At 43.9% G+C, this 20,660-nt stretch overlaps 1 protein-coding gene across 2 annotated transcripts in view; it reads left to right on the top strand.

The window, feature by feature from the left end:
* POMT2 (protein O-mannosyltransferase 2) overlaps positions 1-5,393 on the top strand; it is a 37,147-nt gene extending 31,754 nt beyond the window's left edge. For both annotated transcript variants that reach the window (XM_066627741.1, XM_066627725.1), the window contains one exon: positions 467-5,393. In XM_066627741.1, coding sequence (XP_066483838.1) covers positions 467-572 — 106 coding nt within the window. In that variant the 3' untranslated portion in view covers positions 573-5,393. The remainder of the gene's footprint in view (positions 1-466) is intronic.
* Positions 5,394-20,660: the final 15,267 nt, after the last annotated feature.

The raw sequence follows: 20,660 nt of genomic DNA, 5'->3' as shown, positions 1-20,660 counted from the left end.
GTGTTGCATTAAGGCTTGATACTGACATAGTGTTAACTGTCAGCCTCTTCAGAAGCTGGCTTCTCTGAGGTGCTTCAGCAGCAGCAACCATTAGTTTCCACCTTTTGTAGTAGCTCAGGTTCACCTCACTATGCAGCTTTATGTTATCACAGTGCAATGATATTAAAAAACTTTTTTGTTTTTTTTCAATTGCCTAGTAAGTGTAAGCTTCAATGGATGTTAAATGCCTGTCCTTGGGCAGGATGTTAAATATCAGTCTAAAATAGATTTGATTTACCTTTTAAGGTTTCTTAGTACTAGTTACTGCCATTTTTAAAGATGTGTTAATCCCTGCCTGCCAGGGATTAAATAGTACCTTCAGGTAGCTTTGGGGGATGCTGAGATGTGCTCTGCTTTTGTGAAGCTGGGGGGCCTTTGAGAATTCGATTCATGTTTGGATCTCTTCATATTTGGATCTCTTTTGCAGCTTCTACCTCTTTCATCCTCTCTCCTACGGGATGGTGGGACCTCTGGCTTCTGATCCCAACAGCCCAATGTCAGGGCTTAGGTGGTTGGAAACATGGGAGTTCTAGATCCAACTGGAAAAAGAGGGAATAAGAGAGAAGACGTGGTGAAACATTTCTCCCCTATGAAGAATCCGTTCCCCAAAAAGCTTTTCTTTGCTGGGGCAGTGAACTGTCCATGCTTAAGGTCTAAGCACAAGAGATAGCAACCTTGAATGAGAACCTCTGCCATGAAGCCCAGGGCTTCAATTACTTGAACCAGCTGCTACTTGAAAGGTTAAACCATCCAAGCAATATGTTAATAGTAAAACAGCTGTGGCCTCCACAGCAGTGCCATTTTATGGGAGCTAGAGGATACTTTGCAAGAGTATTGTCTGTTCACATGTGACTTGACAGAATGAAGGAAAGGTCAAGCAGATGTAGAAAGGAAACAGTCTTCTGAAATTGGTATACTGTTCACCTCTAGTCATTTTTGTGGCAATGTTTTTTGTGCGTGTGCTCACACACATTTTCCTAGGAGAATGTGGTTGCTGCTCTGAGCTTTGGTTCCTTGAACTTAAATGTTACAGTAGCTTGAAGTCTTCTGAAATTCTGTGCCTTGCCTGTCCCTCAGACAAAAGGCAGTGAGTTGCTCATATTGCTGCATAATGCCTTTGCTCTCTGAGCGCAGACAACCACATTGAATAACCTTGCAGCTACCTGACTTCTTGTGGGAGTTAAGCTGAGTCATGCAAGTTATTTTGTTTAAGAAGCTCCAAAGCAGGTGATTTTTTGTTCCCTGTCCCCAATTTCTCTGATGCCGAAGAGCAGTGCCTTTGGTGGAAGGATACAAAAGTGAACACAAAGTAACCTAGAGCTGGTGCTAAGAGCTGTAGACTCATGCTACCAGTTCCATTGCCCATTGACACTGCTCCCTGTGGGGACGTTGGCATCTTTAATTAATATTGAGTATGCAGAATGTGCTGTTAACAATGGGATGTATTGGAATATTGTTAGAGGCATATTTGCTTTGAAGAAGAAATTAACCTCTTTAGATAAGCTGTTTAAAATGAGGGCTTATATTTTGAAGGTAGAATAGCTCTTCAGCTAGAAGAGAGCTTTCCTGAATCTCCTATGAGAGGGAAGCCCCTCAAAACTGGGTTTCAGATCTGAGTGAGATGTTCAGTTGTCTCCTGCAGAATGTTCTTTTAATTCTGCCTCCTGTATACCAGAGTTCTCCAAAGCAAAATTGTCATCTTTGGCATATGTGTCAAGGAAGTTGAGCTCATCATTTCTAGTACTGTATCTCAACATCTGTACCTTGAAGTCTGTCACTTTTCATCCCCCTGTGGTATCAATAAAGGGCCGTCTCCGTTGGCATGGAGATTATATGCCAACATCCCCAGGAGAGGCTGGATGCTGAGGTACACTGACTGTTTGAAGCTCAGACTTCTAGATCAGCTACAAGGGTAAATGCAAAACATTTTTAGTGAGTGGCTGATTATCTTAACCCATATTAGAATGTCATATCCAGTGCTTTAGTTAGCAGTTGGTAAGTGTAGGTTTTCATCTTGTACCTCAGCTTTTAGAATACATGAAGAAGGGCCTTCAGTCTTAACCCCCTTGCTGACAATTGATGATGGGGATCATTACCCCGCTTTACTGGTTTTCGTTGATTTCTTATGGCAGGGAATGCTCTTCTGTATCTGACCTGGGACTTCAGAGGTTATATGTAGAAAAGAAGGGAAGTTGTAAGAACATCTCTCTCTTTTGCATCTCTGCTGTGGGGAGAGAGAGAACAGATTGTAAGTACAATAGATGATAAGCAGTAGTAGTACAGTAGATGGGCAAACATTACTAAGGGCTCTTGAATAGGTGTTCCTTTAGCAAAGCTCCATACAGCAATGTTGTCTGATTCTCAATGCTATTATTTTGTGCACCCCTTAAAGCCTGGTTGCTTATTACAGGAGGGTAACCACTTCTTTCCCTTTCTAAAAGACTCAAGGCAGTATTTTTCCTTCTTAATTCAAAATTTCAGCAAGACTGTGTGTACATTCCTTACATGGATTCTGCTGTTCCCTAATAAATACCCGTTCAATGGAGTCTAGCTTTGTAGAGTGAGAAATCTTGCCACTCCACACTTAGATCATGGGCTCTCTCCAGCTCAAGGTACTGTTGGTTGGGACATTTCTGGGTTTCTCTGGCAAGATCTTGGGCAATTAAACATTTACAATCAGAATGATATAAAGATTAGATGGCTTCAGATTTGCCATTCTTCCTTGCTGTTGCTTGCAGAACTATGGTGAACCTGGAAAGCTGGCCAGGAACACTGTCCATCTAAAAGAAGGATCTAGAAAAGCCACTGGAAGTTTTTACTTAACCCTTCCAGCCCCCTTAACCCTTTCAGCTTCAGTTGTAGATTATGCTGGAAAGAGATGTATATCTGAGTTGGAGTAAGTGAACATGCCTTAGCTGGAACAAACAGTTTTCCACCAAGGAGGGTGCTAATGGATGTTGGCATCTGTAGCCCATTAGTTTGTTTCCATGCATCCTCTCTTGGTTTTTTGGAGTTGTAATAAACTTTGAAGTCTTAGCTTAATGACTCACACATATGTGCCACAAAGAACTACTTAAAACCAGCATCAGTGTACCTGTCCAAAGCTTTTTCTCTTCTTTCAAAACTCCCAAAGACTCCTTCCTAGTCTGGTTTTGGAGAAATGAAGTTTCTTCTTACAAAACATGCAAAAACCAATTTTTGTCTATAGCAGAAAAGGATATGGATTCAATCACAAATTTTTGTGACTGCCTACTCTCTGGTGCTTTGCAAATTTTACTAACCATATTTAAAGGATACTAGAAATTTTTGCGCTTCCAAAAGTTTTCATTTATAGGATTACCAGTGGCAATATCTGTACGTCTTAGAATTTGGATCCAGCAGTCTGTCATACTTTGGCCAAGCACTGAGACAGGCTGCAGTGGGGTGATCTGCTTTGTTCAACCATGCAAGGGGCAGAGGTCCAGGAGTAGGAGATACAGTCACAGATGGGTACTGGATCAAGGCAATGAAGAACTGAGGGTTGAGCATTAGCCAGATTTGGTTACCAAGTGAGGTGGATGAAACAGAAGAAATATTTAGAGGCATACTGGTGGTTGGGTACCAGACGAGATGATAAAGGACAAAAGAGGCTGGGTTTCTTGTGGGTGTGTTGCTCAGACTGCAGGCTAGCTTGGAGACAAGGGTTTTATAGGACCTGAAGTATTTGCACTGAGCAATTGATGGTGCTTAGCCCAGCATTGCAGCCCAGAGGGTGTCCTTGCTGCATGGAGAATTAAAGCCCAATCCTGTGCATGTCTACTCAGAAGTAAGACTCATTATAATCAGTGGCGCTTAGTTCCAGGTAAGTGTGAATAGGACTACAACCCTAGCCGGCTAGACTTGCTGAAAGGGTGGGGGTATGGTTAGCTCAGGAGGTGAGGCAACAGAGATAGAGGTAGAAACAAACAATGCCCCAGCATCTTACGTAGACATACACAATGCATACTTAATCTAGAATTATGTGCTTGTCTTCTTTCCTTCCATCCTTTATCGGCTCTTACTGAAACTGAGAATTCTGTTGTACTAAAATGTGGGAGCCTAAACATCTGCCTTGAGTAATTAAGAAAGTCAGTCCTCCTCCCTTCTAATGTGAGGCCAACAAGTTATGATCCTACAGCATTCCTTCCAGGACATAAAGAGGTAAAGAAGTCAGCAATAACAACAATTTTAAAAATCCTGACCTGCTTCTTGGGTAAAGGAACTGTGGCAGCCCTCTCTCTATTAAAACTCTGTTCGAAATAGACTTCCTCTTCTATGTTGTGGTCAAGAACATTGTGCCCAGAGTGATACAGATGGATTTCAGCCACTCCTGCCAGTTTTGATTTGTTTTTTAATAGAGTCCTAAGTGGCTAGGCAGACTTCAGAAATGAACTATACATTCAGAATATCACATGATCCAACCAGTTAAGGAACTAGGGTTGGGTGAATAGGTATGAGTCCCAGGCACAAAAATAACAGGGGTACAAAAATGTTAATGGGCGGGGTGGCCATCCCAGAGAGTCAATTCCTGCTCTTTTTACAGTTGCCTTAATTTATTTTTAAAAACTCCTTTTTTGCACTCAATGAGTCTTACCTAGCAGCCCAAATTTGTATCCAAACGAGACAGTTCAAGACTAGATATTTTAATCCTTGCCCAGCTCTTGAGACTGGGCAAAAGTGGTGGGCTTCAGCTTTCATTGTATTTCGTATTCTTTTGCACCCTCTCTGGGATCCTAATTCAGCCAATTAGAAGTGGAGGGAGCTTATGTTTCCTTGCTCTGGGTGCTATTTTTCCTTTTGATGGGACAGGGCCCAACTCTTTCTGAACTGTGTCACTTCAGATTGTAAGTGATCACATCTTTAATTTTTTTTCTACCTAAAGCTGCTTGATTATATAAAACTAATATATTAAGGAGTTACATGTGAACACTTCTCTGCCTTGGTAGCATTTCTTAGGCAAGAAATAAATGAAGTGGAAGGGTATTCAATTGTGCAGTCCCTTCCTGGTCTTTACCACATTTTCTGAATGTATAATTCATTTTTAACTTTATTGCTTGAAGAGTATGTCCTGAACCCTGCCTTAGCTCAATGTGTCTGTATATAGCATGATGGCTGTCTATTAATTGTCTGCACTGAGAATTTTTCTTACTAATGCTGCTATTACTGGAGTGCGTGTGTCTTTTATACATGACTATTGTCTATATTTTTAAGTGAACATTTTCCATTGCTCTGCAGTGAACATGGTAATAAATTAAAGGAGGATGCCACTGGACCTGCAGTGCTTCTTGTAAAGGGATTAATGAAAAATCAGATTAAATTTGCATTTTACTTTTGTAATAAATAGACATTCATTCTTTCTTTGCAGTGCTTTGTTTTTCTGAATTTTTGTCCATGATCTATACCATCAGCATGAAAACAAGGGGATAGAGTGATCTCACCAGGATACAAATTTTCTCCATAGTGTCATCTTTATGGCATCTCTTCATTTTCTTGAGGCTTACCAGCAATTCAAGGGTGAATGAGTGTGTGTGAAAATAGGAGAGGGTGGTGGGGAAAATATATATATTGCATGTGCACATCTACTCACGTACCCAACCACACACCTCTGGCAATTGTTTGTCCCAGTTGGAAGGATCTCTTGAGAGCCTAGTTTAATTTCACTAGACTCTCTTGTCTTCACTAGACTGACTGTTTAGATCTATAATAGAATTTCTCATGATCCTAGTGTTCACACCAAGCTCCCAAGTTGCCAGTGAGTCCTTCAGAGAAGCAGAACTTGATAATCTGATTAATTTGAAAAGACAGCAATCTGTTTATTGATCTAGCCTTGTTCCTACTGGCTGTTGCCAGAGTTTGCAACTACATGCAGATTGAGACCCAAATTGTAGAACAGCAAGCTCAAAATGAGAATAATTCTGATATAATTAAATAACTTGAGTATGTACCTTGAGCCAAGGGACCAAGCTGAGAGCTTTAAATAGTTGGAGGATGGATGTTCCATATGTGAGAGCAGTACAGAGGGCGAATGCAGTGTAGATTTATATTGAGAGGACTTCACTGCATATCATTTTAGCAGTCTCTCCAGAGGGAAACTGATATCATTTTTTTTAACACACTGCAGATTAGCAAACTTGGCAGTGCTTTTTTTTGTTCCACCCACACACACCTGCCCTTTTTATTTAGTTAATGGTAATGCCAATGGCAAGATTACTTAGAAAATTCATTGCTTCCAGAGAGATGGAAAATATGTTGATTATGGAGTGGGGTTAGCTAGCGGTACAGAAATGGTGCAGCTTTCACCTTGGGTGTTAGTGTGACAAATAAGCAGCCTCTGAAGATGAAAGACTTTTAGCATCTAATCGTATCTATGAAAGAAATTAAAATCTCCTCTAGATTCAGAGTGAGAGAGGATGTTGGCAACCTTCAGTCTCGAAAGACTATGGTATCACGCTCCGAATGGTTGTTGCATGGTGCAGAGTTGTCGTTCCGCTTGTCGGTTTTCACCCTAAACCCCACGCACCCCGTGAGGTTAACAGACCGTGGAGAGGCAACACCTTACTGACTGGGGACTGCCCAGCTTAAGGCGGGCGGTAGCTGCCCAATGAGATGCAATGATCTCTCCCTACGTCGGAAGCAGCCCCTGGCGTCATGCTCTACGCCAATCAAGCGAAGACTTATAACCGGTAAACTGCTGCTTCCCGTGTTGTGCCGACGCCGTATGACGAAGTTGGAGTGTCCTCTCCAGTGCGCGAGTGAGAGAGAATATCACAGAATCTTGGCAGCAACCAATCCCCTTTGACAGTTTCCACAAGGTTGGCAGGCCGCATCAGTTTAGGAAAGTGAGTGCTTTTCCTTTCACTTCCCCCTGCTGCTTTTTGAGTTGGTGTAACTACTGTGGCAAGATGGAGAAAAGGGACATGCTGATCATGCTGCTGTGAGGAGTTAGAGGAAGTGAAGGCACATAAATATCTATCACATGAATTTTATTTTATTGGACTAATTTTTTGTACTTTATCTTTGAGCCCTTGAAAACATAATGTAGATTTGAAGCTAAAAGGATTTTGAGATGTTAGTGAGTCTTGCTAGTCAGTTGTCTACAACACAGGAGAGCATCAACATCTTGAGTGACTGAAATAACACAACTAATTTTTAACATTTGTATACAACCTTGGAGTGTGCTAAAGTACTTCATAGCCATCATCTTGTAATCCTGAAAACACAATTCTATATTTTAGGTTCAATATTATCCCCGTGTTGCAGGTTGTTAATGGCACTAATGCAACTGTACCTTGCCAAAGGCCACCTGGTAAATAGTGGAAGGCCCCACTACCCTAACAATTGGGGTTTTAAAATCTTCTGGGTCTTGTAATCATGTGCAGCTCTGCCCTCCTCCCCACTCAGAATCTAGGCCTGTCCCCCCCTTGCCCTGGAAACAGAGATTTACACCGGAGACTGGGTTTGCTAGGAGTTTCAGCTGATCCCATAGAAGCAAACCATGCAGCAAGTTGCTTAAGGGTAGCTCTCCTGTCAGGCCCTTGGTGGCAATGGGTTTGGCTGCAACTGAGATGGCAGTGGGTCTGGTAGAGACAAGATTTGAACTGGAGAAGCCCCAATTCGTAGCTCAATTATTAGCCACTGTGCTTCTCTAGCTAACTGCCAGAAATGAGTGGCCTTACAAGTTTCCTGCTTTTCTAGACAAAATGGGTCACTGAAAGTGGTAAAATGAGACCACAACAAGTAAGAAACAGAATATAATCTAAGCTGAAAGGGCATTGAAAAATATATCCTGAAAAAGTTGGATTGTTCAGTGAGGAGAGGAAGGATTGGATTAACTCCTTTTGTAAGTCAGAAGAAAAGACCTTGTCTTCTGATGTTAAGAAGCAGAAAATGCTCCAGGTCCAACTTTTTCTACCTTTCTAGCAATAGAGCCAGGCTGTTGTGTCTTCATTAGCCTTAACTCCACAGTTAAAGATTTTCCTTTTTTTTTTTTTTTTGTTTCTTGCTAAGAACCATTCTAGTGGGTGCAGTGTTTTAGTAAGGTATCTTTAAAACTCCTTTGATCTAGCAAAAGAGTACTGTTTATGTGTGCTGAACTCTCTCAGAAATTAATGGGACTTTAATGTGCTTTCTTATGGCTGCATTGTGCGCAATGCATGTAGAGTCATAGCATTAAATTAATTCAAGTGCTTATGTAATATTAGGACTGAATGGCATGTTTCATTAGAGGCAGCTTTATGAAGATAGCTTTGAAGGCAAGCAGATTTGAAATACTGTCAGTGGAAGGAACTGCCAGCAGGAGAGTATGTGGAGGAGAGTTGACCTTTTAGCAGCAAGCACAGATGAGAGTGGTGAAAAGCTCAGGATGAAATGTTGCTCAGATACTTAAATGCTCACTTCTTAAAGAAAGAATTGTCTTTTGCAAAAGATGGGACTTGACCACAAGCATTAAGAAATTGTGAACAGGCACCCCCATATCCACGGATCCAATATCTGCCGTTTCACTTATCCGTGGATCGGGATAAGTGTTTTTCTTTTTGTAGTAGAGATTGAAGCATGGGTATTTCTTTCTTTTAACAGAGGAACATTCTTGCTTAACTGAAGAGCAGCATGAAGGCAGGCAGCCTGCACACTAGAGGGAGACTAGAGGGAAATGTCCCGTTTCCTGTTAATGTTGTGTGAGTCTTCTCCCTGCAGTGTGCAGACTGAATGCTTGTACATCACATTCTTCAGTTAAGTAAGAATGTTCCTTTGTTAACAAGAAATTCCCATGCTTCAATCCCTACGATAGAAAAACAAAAATACTGCATGGGCTGCTACTGTATTTATATAGGGTCCTCTTTTATCCATAGTTTCCATATCCTCAGAGGGGATATGGGGGTTGCCAGAGGGAGAACGAAACCCCCATGGATATGTGGGGATGCCTATACATGTAAAAAAAAACCTTTAGTTATTGAGTGGCAGAAAATATCATGCAAGTAAGGTATGTACTAGTGGTGCAGAATGTGGATGGCTGGATATTGAGTAGCTACAATGACATACAGCAGTGTTTCTCAAACTTTGAGGGAGCTTAATCCCTCAGTAAGTCTTTGTGGGGGAGGGGCCAGGGCAGTGATGCGATCCCCAGGATTGCATCGCAAAGGGGGGGTGCTTTCACTTTATGTAGGTAGGGTTGCAGCAGGCTGCAGGAGGTGTGGGGAGCCCTGTGCAGCCCTCCACAGCGCTCCCCGAGACTTGGAACGTTCAGAAAAAACAGGAGCAAAGCACCTCCTGCAAAATGAAAGTGCTTTGCACCTGCTGTTACTGACTATTCCAAGCCTCAGGGAGTGCTGCGCAGGGCTCCCGCACCTCCGGCAGCCTGCTGCAGCCCTACCTACATAGCACCCCCCCTTCGCCCCCCATAGGGATGCTATCTTGGGGATCGCTTCCCTGCGTCTCCCCTTTCCCCACCCCTTAAAGGGACGGGGAAACCCTTACACAAACCGGTGGGTCACGACCCACCAGTTTGAAAACCACTGCGCATGCAGTTGTGTACAGTTACAAAAATGTACTTGGCCAGTGATACCAAAGCATCAGAAAATGGAGTCCTCTCTGATAGCTACATTTGTTTCTTATTCTGGAAAAAGAGCTTGAAAAACCAACCAGCAAAACAGACTTCTTTCAGTTGATCAGTGTGATGGTTTAAAGCAAATGGAACCAGAGTAAAAGTGGATAATGAAATGGTTGAAGTATCTGAACTGTTTGAATATAGAGATGGCACCATGTGGTCAGACAGGTACCCAATCTATGCTTGCAATCACAGGTGGTTTTGCTGGACTTCTGGCAGGCTGAGCTCTGTGAACCCTAAGAGAGTTGCTCTGTGACCTACCCTCAGAAGGCTGTGGATGCATTGATAATCTCAGGAATCAGTAGTGAACCTTCAGCAGCTGTCCATTTATGCTGACTCAAAGCTGATGTGGTCTGGATTAAAATCAATAGGGCTGCACTGGTCCTTTTTGGGCTTCCGTCACTATGTTTGATCAACATTTTTGTACAGCAGTTTCCTGGTTGCAGGGTAACAAGTTCATTCTTGATTAGGTATTTTATGGCCTGCAGGGGAAAGAGGGTACACAGGCTACTGCTTTTCCAATGTGGGGGTGGAGACTGAGCTGCTATGGGGTCTTGTTCACACTGCAGAGAGCGCAACTTGGGATTGGGGGAAGGAGAGAGGGATTAGCCAAGCCAGTGAAATGGGCTTGAATGTGAGCGAAGAGCCTAAGGGAGCATGATCAGAACAGCATTATTCATGAAGGCGTTCAGGAGCTGAATTTGAAATGAAAAATAGCCTGGAGGGGTTTGTTTTAATTACTCAGAAAGTTTCCTTGCAAAGATGAGAACAGAATTGTCATGGTACAGTGAGGTCGGGAGCCAGATGTTGCAAGTAATACGTTTTCTTTGTCATTTCCCTCTTTATTTCTATTGCATTATGCCCTCATATTTCACTATGGACTATGCCTACAAGCTAGTGCCAGGCAGCAGCACTGCCAAAGCCATTCCTGCCTGCTCAAACCAACGATTACCCTCCCTGAATTGCATCATTGGCTTTTGTGCTGTGGATCCATGTTTTGCAAATGGGCAATATGAACTCTGGAAGCTGCTTTTCCTAAAACTCAGACCAAACTTCAGCAATTCTATATTGAACTCAAGCCCCACATACCTGGGGAAGAGACAATACAGTGTAATGAATACTGGGTGCTGAAGGCTTATACCATAGTCTTTTGGAAGGTTGCCAACCAATTCTATTATGCAACCTCATACCCCCTGCTTCAAGTGAAAGTTTTATTATGTGATCTGCTTGTATGCATTTTGCTAGTCTCCACTGAATGCAGTCTTTCAGTGTATCAATCTCATGTTTGTAATCTATGCATCCTATGCCTGTACCCATTGAGTAATGTGCCTCCTGCACTTTTTACACCGTAATCCTAACTGCTGGTTGAGCTGGTGCATTGAATAGAGGTTGCATTGAAGTCACATTTAGATTAGACTGCTTTAAACCGCTTTGTGAACTTTTGTTGAAAAGTGGTATATAAATACTGTTAATAATAATAATAATAATAATAATTAGATAGTTTTCTAAAAAATTTGGTCCAAAAATTGTTACAGAATTCTAGCTTATTTGTTTTATAGCAGATGGGAGCAGCAGTGTGATGTGGAAAGAAATTGAGGAGCTGTGGAGGTGTAGAACATAAGAACTGCTTCCTTGGAATGGACTAAGTTCAGCTAATGCAGCCTTCTGTCTTCAGCAGTGATCAGTCGGGTGTTTCTGGAACTCACAAGCAGAGCAAGAAAGTGATAAAGTAGCCCTGTTTGACCAAAGCATTTTCTAGTCAAAGTATGCTGGTTCTCAGTCTAGAGATTCTGTTTAACTATTGTAACTTACAGCTTTCCAATAATGGAACTTACAGCTTTAGAATAATGGAATTAGAGATGGCACAAGGAAATTGGAGGAATGAGAGGGAAGAAAGCATTTATCATCTGCCATTTTTAATCCTTTTCTTCAAGACAAGAGTCCTGGAGCTTGCTTGACCTGGTGGGCCAACTTCCTGTTTCGCACATGCTTTCATACAACATTTTCCTTTGATTAATGCTTAATCAAACCTTTCTGGAAGTCACACAACCTAGATGAAGGGAAGAACTTCTGTGTGTGTTTGGAAGTACTGTGGTCTCACTAGCCCACCTTTAAAGAGAAGAATAGTTCAACCAAATGGATGATAAAGGAGGAGAGGTGTTATATGGCTCTCAAACTCAGGTTAGTGTGAAGTAGGTTGTAGGGCAGAATTAATTCACCGCTACTGTGTGACTTTTTCTTACTTCTTCTCAGAAGTGTGTAATAGAACCCAGTCTGTAACATGACCTCATTTCCCTATGTGTTTCAGTGCTCCACAAACCGACTGTTTATGATGGAGATACAGAAATGTGTAGCACATTTATGTGATGACATGCACTGTTTTGTGCTACAGATGGCTAGGAAGAGGGGAGAAGCTGTGTGTGCGTCTCTTAAATTCTAGTTATACAAACAAAACCTCTTGAAGAGATTCCAGCCTCTTTGCTCTCACAGATAGAACTGTAGCATTGGATGGGTGCAGCTTGCCTTGTTGTGACTCAGTTTTGTTTGTGGCACGAAAGTCAGACTGGCTAGACACCAGAACTCCTGCTTTTCAGTAGCTCAAAAGATCATTTCCATTTCATATTCAAACGAGGGTGGGAGGAAAGATTCCTTCCCCCCCTTACACGCAAGTCTGCCAAGCTTCAGATATTTTTTTTAATAGAAACTCAGCCAGAAACAAACCCACGCAGCAGGAGGGTCAAGGCTGAGAGCCTATTAGACCTTCAGGGCAGCACATAGCATAACCCAGGAGATGACAGATGAGTGTGCTGCCAGCCTCAAGTGCTCAAGAGGACTCTGACAGCCCCTTGTCTCTCCCTCCCCTGCATATTGAGTAGGCTTGCTCTCTGTTAGCCTTTTGTCAGAGGAGTTTCTATGGCTGCCATTGTGCTGACAGGGTGAAGCAGACCTGAGGGGAATTGTCATAAACAAAACAAACCTCTCTCTTGTCCCACCTTTTAGTGAGCTTTCAAGCAAGCAATACAAGGTGAAGACCTCATGGGAGAGGCTCAGAATGTCTGGCTTGCAACTAAGCCCATACATTGCCTTTGAGCCTCTGAGAGCATTACCCCAAATTGCTTGCACCCATATAACCGTAGATTGCTTGCACCCATATAACCGTATATAACCCATATAAACAAGCGCATCGGTAAAGCAGCTACCACGTTTTCCAGACTCACAAAGAGAGTCTGGTCCAACAAGAAGCTGACGGAACATACCAAGATCCAGGTCTACAGAGCTTGCGTCCTGAGTACACTTCTGTACTGCAGCGAGTCATGGACTCTTCGCTCACAACAGGAGAGGAAACTGAGCGCTTTCCACATGCGCTGCCTCCGACGCATCCTCGGCATCACCTGGCAGGACAAAGTTCCAAACAACACAGTCCTGGAACGTGCTGGAATCCCTAGCATGTATTCACTGCTGAAACAGAGACGCCTGCATTGGCTTGGTCATGTCGTGAGAATGGATGATGGTCGGAAACCAAAGGATCTCCTCTATGGAGAACTCGTGCAAGGAAAGCGCCCTACAGGTAGACCACAGCTGCGATACAAGGACATCTGCAAGAGGGATCTGAAGGCCTTAGGGATGGACCTCAACAAGTGGGAAACCCTGGCCTCTGAGCGGCCTGCTTGGAGGCAGGCTGTGCAGCATGGCCTTTCCCAGTTTGAAGAGACACTTTGCCAACAGTCTGAGGCTAAGAGGCAAAGAAGGAAGGCCCATAGCCAGGGAGACAGACCAGGGACAGACTGCACTTGCTCCCGGTGTGGAAGGGATTGTCACTCCCGGATTGGCCTTTTCAGCCACACTAGACGCTGTGCCAGTACCACCTTTCAGAGCGCGATACCATAGTCTTTCGAGACTGAAGGTTGCCAATAAAAAAAATATAACCGTAATGTTATATGCTTCTCTAAGGCCGTAACGTTGCTTCTATAAGGCCTTGGCCCTGGCACTTTCTTGTTCTTGTTGTCATCCTTCAGTCTCGGAAGACTATGGTATCGCACTCTGAATAGTGTTCTGGAACAGAGTGTCCTCTCCAGTGCATGAAGCCTGGGTAAAGTAGATATGGAGGATAGACTGTTACCCGTGCAGCAAATCCCCCCTCTCCACGTCGCTGAAATGGTCCAATGGAAAGGCAGAAGCCAATACGGTTGGTTCCAGCGGCGTCGCAGGAGTTGCCAGAACCTGACTGTGTTCAGCCATGAACTGTCTCAGGGACTCCGGCTCCGGATTTTGCCTCGAGGTTGACTCCTGAAGCCTTTTCCATAACTGGATGTAGCCGCAAGGCAGCGGAGGTTTGGGATCAGAGTTTTCCTTCTCTCAGATGAGCTGCCTTCCCAGGCTGACGAGTCCCATCTACCCAGTGGCTGTTTAGTCGCCTCTTACGACAAGTACAGCCAAACTGAGGGCCTATTCTTATCCCCAGCCCTCAGGGGAACTTTACAGGGAATCCCTGGCACTTTACAGCAATGCAAAACCTTGGTCCCAGCCCCAAACTTTTCAGCCATAACTGGCTTAGGATTCCCTGGTTTGGTCGCAGTTTGGCAGATGAGAGTCTGATGTTGCTGATATTGGATATAAAAAAAGAGTTTGTCAGGGCTAATAATGTTCTGAATTACTTGTGGAATGTGCTCTGAAGAACGTATGAAGCAGGTTATTGATATGTTAGGGCAGCGGTCCACAAACTTACTGTGCTCGTGGCACCCTTCCTCCATAGCACCTTGTTGCAGTGGTGCCACCACCACCATCTTGGATCAACAAAGATGGCAGTATTGGGACAGCTGACAGCTGTTGTGTGTAGGCGCACCAGTTGCTTTCTGAGTCAGAAAGTGACTGCAGTATGTGGGCACTCACAGCAGCAGCTGGGGTGATTTTCACAGTGGGTGCATACTTGCTACCTGGGCACTCACAGTGGCAGCTGGAGCAATTTTACTCCAGCTGCTGCTATGAGCACCCATGAGCTCCAGGCCATGAGTACCCAGGTCAGTCTGAAGTGGGACACTGCAGCAGCATACCTGAGTCTCACCCAGGGGCTGTGAAGTCAAACACTGCCCCCGCCTGACCCAGAAATAATTGTGGTGATGTGACAACATCACTGCCAATTACTTCCAGGTTTACAACTCACTTGGAGCAGTTGCGAGCCACTCTTTCATTGAAAAAAGCTGCTGAGAGGGGCTCGCAACTGCTACAAGTGGCCAACAGTGAGGGGAGGGGTTGCTGGAGAAGGTGCTGTGGTGGTGAGGAGGCCTTGATGAATATCCCAATCCTCTCATGGGCACTTGGTCTCCAGTCGTGCAGAGTGACAGTGTGGGATTGCCGCAGGCGCAGGTCTGGTGGTGCCATCCCCCCAGTGTGCCACCCAGGGACACAGGACACCTTTGACCCTCTCTCAGTTACACAAGTGGGGACCTCCCTTGGTTCTTGTGGAAAACAAAGCAATGCTTTTGAATCAACAAACAGGTGTAAGAAACAAGAAAATACTCAACCTTCTTCATCCTGCTGCACTGGTGAAATTCCCATTGATGACAGTCTAAGGCTCTGTGTGTGTGTGTGTGTGTGTGTGTGTGTGTGTGTGTGTGTGTGTGTGTGTGTGTGTGTGTGTGTGTGTGTGTGTGTGTGTGTGTGCTCCATGTAGAAGTAGTAAGCACCCCTGTCTGGCTTCTGTTCTCATTGCAAGCTATATCTTTCTGGCTTTGCACTTGGCAACGTTGAAATGAACATAAGATACAGGGAAAATACATAATATCTGCCTTGCTAAGTTCTGAAAATATTCTGGATCAGTTTCCTATGACTGCTGTTCTGCATGAAGAATTTTAATTTAATGCCCCAGCAATTTGTAATTACAAACTGTAAAGTAATCTGATGTGGGTGGGAATCAGTTTAGCTGGGTATGTTTGACACCGGGCAAGGGCTACAAGGTTCATGAGCATCATGAAATCAGTTTCATTTGCTGAGAGGCTGGTAATTGAATATGAGAGGAAGCTGCTAATTTGAACCATTGCCATCTGCTGGAGGTTTTCTCTTTGTCTGCTTCCAAATAAGCCAAGAACAGAGAAAAGATGTCATACCCCGATCCAACTGTTAGACTGTCAATATTACCTACACTGATTGATAGTAAGTCTCCAGGATTTCAGATGGGAGACTTTCCCAGTCTCAGCTTGAGATGTCAGTACTTGAACCCGGGCGCTTCAGGAAGCAAAGCTGATGCTTCACCAACAAGCTGTGGTCCCTCCTCAGGCTTGCCCATCAAAATGAACAATGAACCTAAGACATTCACTTTGTCTTCCAGTTGACCCATCCAAGTAGATGCTGCTGTTCATATCAAGCAGTGGGTGGCGGGGTGAGCTGCCCCTTCACCGTGAGTCTGCCACTGCCTCCCTCCAACCTGCCATGGACAAAACCTCAGTGATCTCCTTCCTTACCTTGCTCTTTCCTCACATGGTTATTTTCCAAAGACAGGAAAATATTGTTTTATTTAAAGAGACCAAACAAGGAGGGAGAGAGTTGAGTGGATAGGGAGGTGGATTGCTGCTGTTCACACCTGAAAAAACAACATGGGCACTGCTGATCTGCTTTTCTATCCACTCATCTTGCTCCTTCCTTGTATAGTCCCTTTAAATAAAGACAGGAAGTTCTGCACTTCCTGTCTTTGGAGAGAACCATGCAAGGACGAAAGGAAGTAAGGGACCTTGTTTTGGGAGGTATGTATGTGTGTGGGCGTGCTTGGGCTGCAGTTGAGGCAGAGGTGGCAGGTCACCTCAGATGGCAAACTTGGTCAGATGCTACTAGCAATGGGTTGTAACAGACTGACCACCTCAACCTGAATAGGATTAAGCTGCATGTTTTTGGTGTACCATCTAGATAATGGTAATTGAAGCTCAGGTAATATATTTGCAAAAAAGAAAAGCCAGATATCTGTTTGTTCCTTGATTCAGTGAGTGCACAGTCCAAGCAAAGTGGTGTGCATCACAGCTTCTCATTACCTCACTGTGTGTGTGTGTGTGTGTGTGTGTGTGTGTGTAGCTATACCTGCAGGTTAAGCAGAGGTGTCACTAGGGTTTGCATCACCCAGTACGAGAGCAAATTGGGTCACCCCCATGATGGACCTCCTCCCACCCCAGATCATCATACAGAACAAATTACAATATTATATGCACAACCTAAATGCAGTGCATCACTAGGGTTGGTGTAACCCCCTCTCCTTAACTTTATTTAAGAACAGAAGAACAGCCCCACTGGATCAGGCCATAGGCCCATCTAGTCTAGCTTCCTGTATCTCACAGCGGCCCACCAAATGCCCCAGGGAGCACACCAGATAACAAGAGACCTCATCCTGGTGCCTCCCTTGCATCTGGCATTCTGACATAGCCCATTTCTAAAATCAGGAGGTTGCACATGCACATCATGGCTTGTACCCCGTAATGTATTTTTCCTCCAGAAACTTGTTCAATCCCCTTTTAAAGGCGTCCAGGCCAGATGCCATCACCACATCCTGTGGCAAGGAGTTCCACAGATCAACCACACGCTGAGTAAAGAAATATTTTCTCTTGTCTGTTCTAACTCTTCCAACACTCAATTTTAGTGGATGCCCCCTGGTTCTGGTGTTCTGTGAGAGTGTAAAGAGCATCTCCCTATCCACTCTGTCCATCCCCTGCATAATTTTGTATGACTCAATCATGTCCCCCCTCAGGCGTCTCTTTTCTAGGCTGAAGAGGCCCAAACGCCATAGCCTTTCCTCGTAAGGAAGGTGCCCCAACCCTGTAATCATCTTAGTCGCTCTCTTTTGCACCTTTTCCGTTTCCACTATGTCTTTTTTGAGATGCGGCGACCAGAACTGGACATAATACTCCAGGTGTGGCCTTACCAACGATTTGTACAACAGCATTATAATATTAGCCGTTTTGTTCTCAATACCTTTCCTAATGATCCCAAGCATAGAATTGACCTTCTTCACTGCTGCCACACATTAGGTCGACACTTTCGATTTGTTTTAGTAGATAACAGTAGAGGTCACCCAACAAATCAGTAACCAACCAAAAACCAATGGTCAACTTGATGACACTCACACAACTGAATAAGAGTTCTAATTTCTAATATTAGCTCTGATACATGGAAATCAGAGCAGACTTATACTAACACTTTCTTGATTCCCTGCTGTGTCATAGTAACACCTCTTTGTTCTAAGAGTCAATCAGTCACATTGGTCAGTTTTAAGTTAAGGAAATCCACATTTTGTTATATAAGGCAGTTGTGTTTTCCTTTATTTTTTTAGCTATACCTTTTGATAGAATACAGATATTTCAACGTGGTTTGTTTCATTGCATTCTGCATTAAGTTATGCATAACATGTTGTCATTATTCAAAAGTACCAAGATTTTACCATTTTTCCTAGCAGTGGTGTCATACATCCCCTGAGTGCATCACTTGGTGCAGTCCGCACCCCTATCACCCACCTAGTGATACCACTGAATTAAGATAGCATTTTGAGCCACTGAATAGTGGTAGTGGAAGAGGAGAAAAGTGGAGATAAGTGTCACCGGACAGCTGTAGCCAGCAGGTTATTTACAAGACCATTTCAAGCTGGGATTGCCTGAGTAGTGAGGACTTGGCCTTTCTGCACAGTACCCTTAAAGAAGACTCAGATCTGGTGTCAGTTCTTTAGGTGGAAAGGGCATGAAATTGGATGCCGGCCCTGGCATTAAAAATGACTGTTTACAATACCAGACTCCTTTTGACTGTTTCAAGATACAAACTGTTAAGAATGTTTAGAGATCCGTGCCTCCAATAGAGGGTTACTGACTAAACATCTGGATTATTTCCATGTTCCAACACAGAACCAATATTGCATGGCAGGCCCATAGCCAGGATTCTAGAAGTGGGGGGCAACTATTTTTTCAGGGGGGACAATTACATTGGGTATCTATACTGGTGTGCAAAATGCAGGGATCAGTACCGAGAAACATCAAAGACTCGTAACTCCCCAAAATATCATGAAGAGAAAATATTTGGGGGGGGGGGTATTGAAACATGCATTCATTATCTGTAAAGCAATGTAACAATAATTTGCATAGAATAATTGCATCTCTGCATGCAATGTAAAATGTATTTGTCTACATAGAAATAACATGCAACATATCCTTTCATTTTACACAGCAGCACAATACACAGGCTTGCATCCCTGCAAAAGTAAAACATATCACTGCAGTGCAGGTAGTATTTGCTTGTATTGAAAGCCTTTCCTTAGCCAATGACACATTGCTGATGCATTGATACATACTAAAATAAAATTTATTTACTTTACATAAAAGCAAGAGGAAAGATATGCAAGTCAAATACAGTAACGCCATTGGAACACTAGTTTTTTTTACAATATTCATGACTTTTAAAAAGCAAAGTACAGAAGATTTGAATTATTGAATCTACCTAGTATAGCTGAATTCTTCTATCTTTCTGAGGGTTGAATCTCCTTAAAGTGGATTCAGTGTCTGTATCAGAGAGAGACCATGAGCACTACCTTCAGAGCCCAGGTCAACCAGGCGGGTAGATCTTGGCCCCTGCCTGGATTTGGAGTCCAGGTCTACCAGCCAAGTAGACCTGGACTTCTGACTGAGCTTATAGCCTCTATGGCTATTTACTGGGTGGGTAAACCTGGGCTCCGACCTGGACTTCGAATCCAGGTCTACCTACTGTGTAGACTTGTGGTCCCACTTGTGCTTATCGCCTCTGTGAACATTTGCTGGGTGGGTAGACCTGGGCTCCCACCTGGACTTGGAGCCCAGGTGCACCTGCTGGGTATACCTGGGTTCCCGATTGAGCTTATAGCCTCTGTGGCTATTTGCTGGGCAGGTAGAGAAGGGTTCCCACTTGGACTTAGAGTCCAGGTCTACCTGCTTGGGTAGACCTGGGCTCCCAATTGAGCCTATAGCCTACATAAGAACATATGAAGATCAGGCCACAGGCCCATCCAGTCCAGCTTCCTGTGTCTCACAGTGGCCCATCAAATACTTCAGGGAGCACAAAAGACAGCAAGACAAAACCTGCATCCTGGTGCCCTCCCCTGCATCTGGCATTCTCAGGTAGTCTACTTCAAAATCAGGAGCTTGCACATACCTAGCATGACTCTTAACCCATGATGGACTTTTCCTCCAGAAATTTGTCCAATCCCCTCTTAAAGGCATCTAGGTAAGATGCCATCACCACTTCCTATGACACAGAGTTCCACAGACTAATTACACACTGAATAAATAAATATTTTCTTTTATCTGTCCTAACTCTCTCAACACTCAGTTTTAGTGGATGTCCCCTGGTTCTGGTGTTATGTGACAGGGAAAAGTGTATCTCTTGCTATCCACTCCATCCATGCCCTGCATAATTATGTAGGTCTCAAACTATTTGCTATACTATTTGCTAACTATTTGCTTGGTGGGTAGACCTGGGCTCTTGTTGCAACCAATCTCCTTGGTACCTGCCCAGTGGGTGCTTCCCTGACATCTGATTTTGCTCTCCATCCCGGTGGGTGCCCTTCCCTGCTGACAGGACAGTTGGAGGGGTATGCACCCATGCCCTCCCTGGGATCCGCCCCTGCTCAGAACCTTTTCCACACTTAAGTTCTTGGTTCTCTTTAGCTCAAATGCTTTCCATGCTTTCTCTACCAGAAAAAGGGTCTCCCTAGTCCCCAAGCAGCAGCCATTAATTTTAAATATATATATGAAAGGCAAAAACCCCACCATGAAGTCTCCAAACGGAAAAGTTTCTCCTTGCAACTCCACAGCAATACCTTGTAGTAATTAGCATGTTCCACAGTTGAAGAAATAGCACCCTTCCCACTAACCCCCCTGCCACTAAAAGTAGAAATCTCTCCCTGCCTTCCTTGTAGCTTCTCTTGACTAGCCCTGCTCTCCATATGCTCTATATGGGGGCAGGGTGACCAGAGGTCATAACTTCCAAGGAGCCCTCCAGGACC

The sequence above is a fragment of the Tiliqua scincoides genome, chromosome 1, assembly GCF_035046505.1.
Source record: "Tiliqua scincoides isolate rTilSci1 chromosome 1, rTilSci1.hap2, whole genome shotgun sequence".
Lineage (NCBI taxonomy): Eukaryota > Metazoa > Chordata > Lepidosauria > Squamata > Scincidae > Tiliqua > Tiliqua scincoides.
Note: the sequence above shows the minus strand (reverse complement) of the source record. Positions and strands in the feature narration are given on the sequence as shown.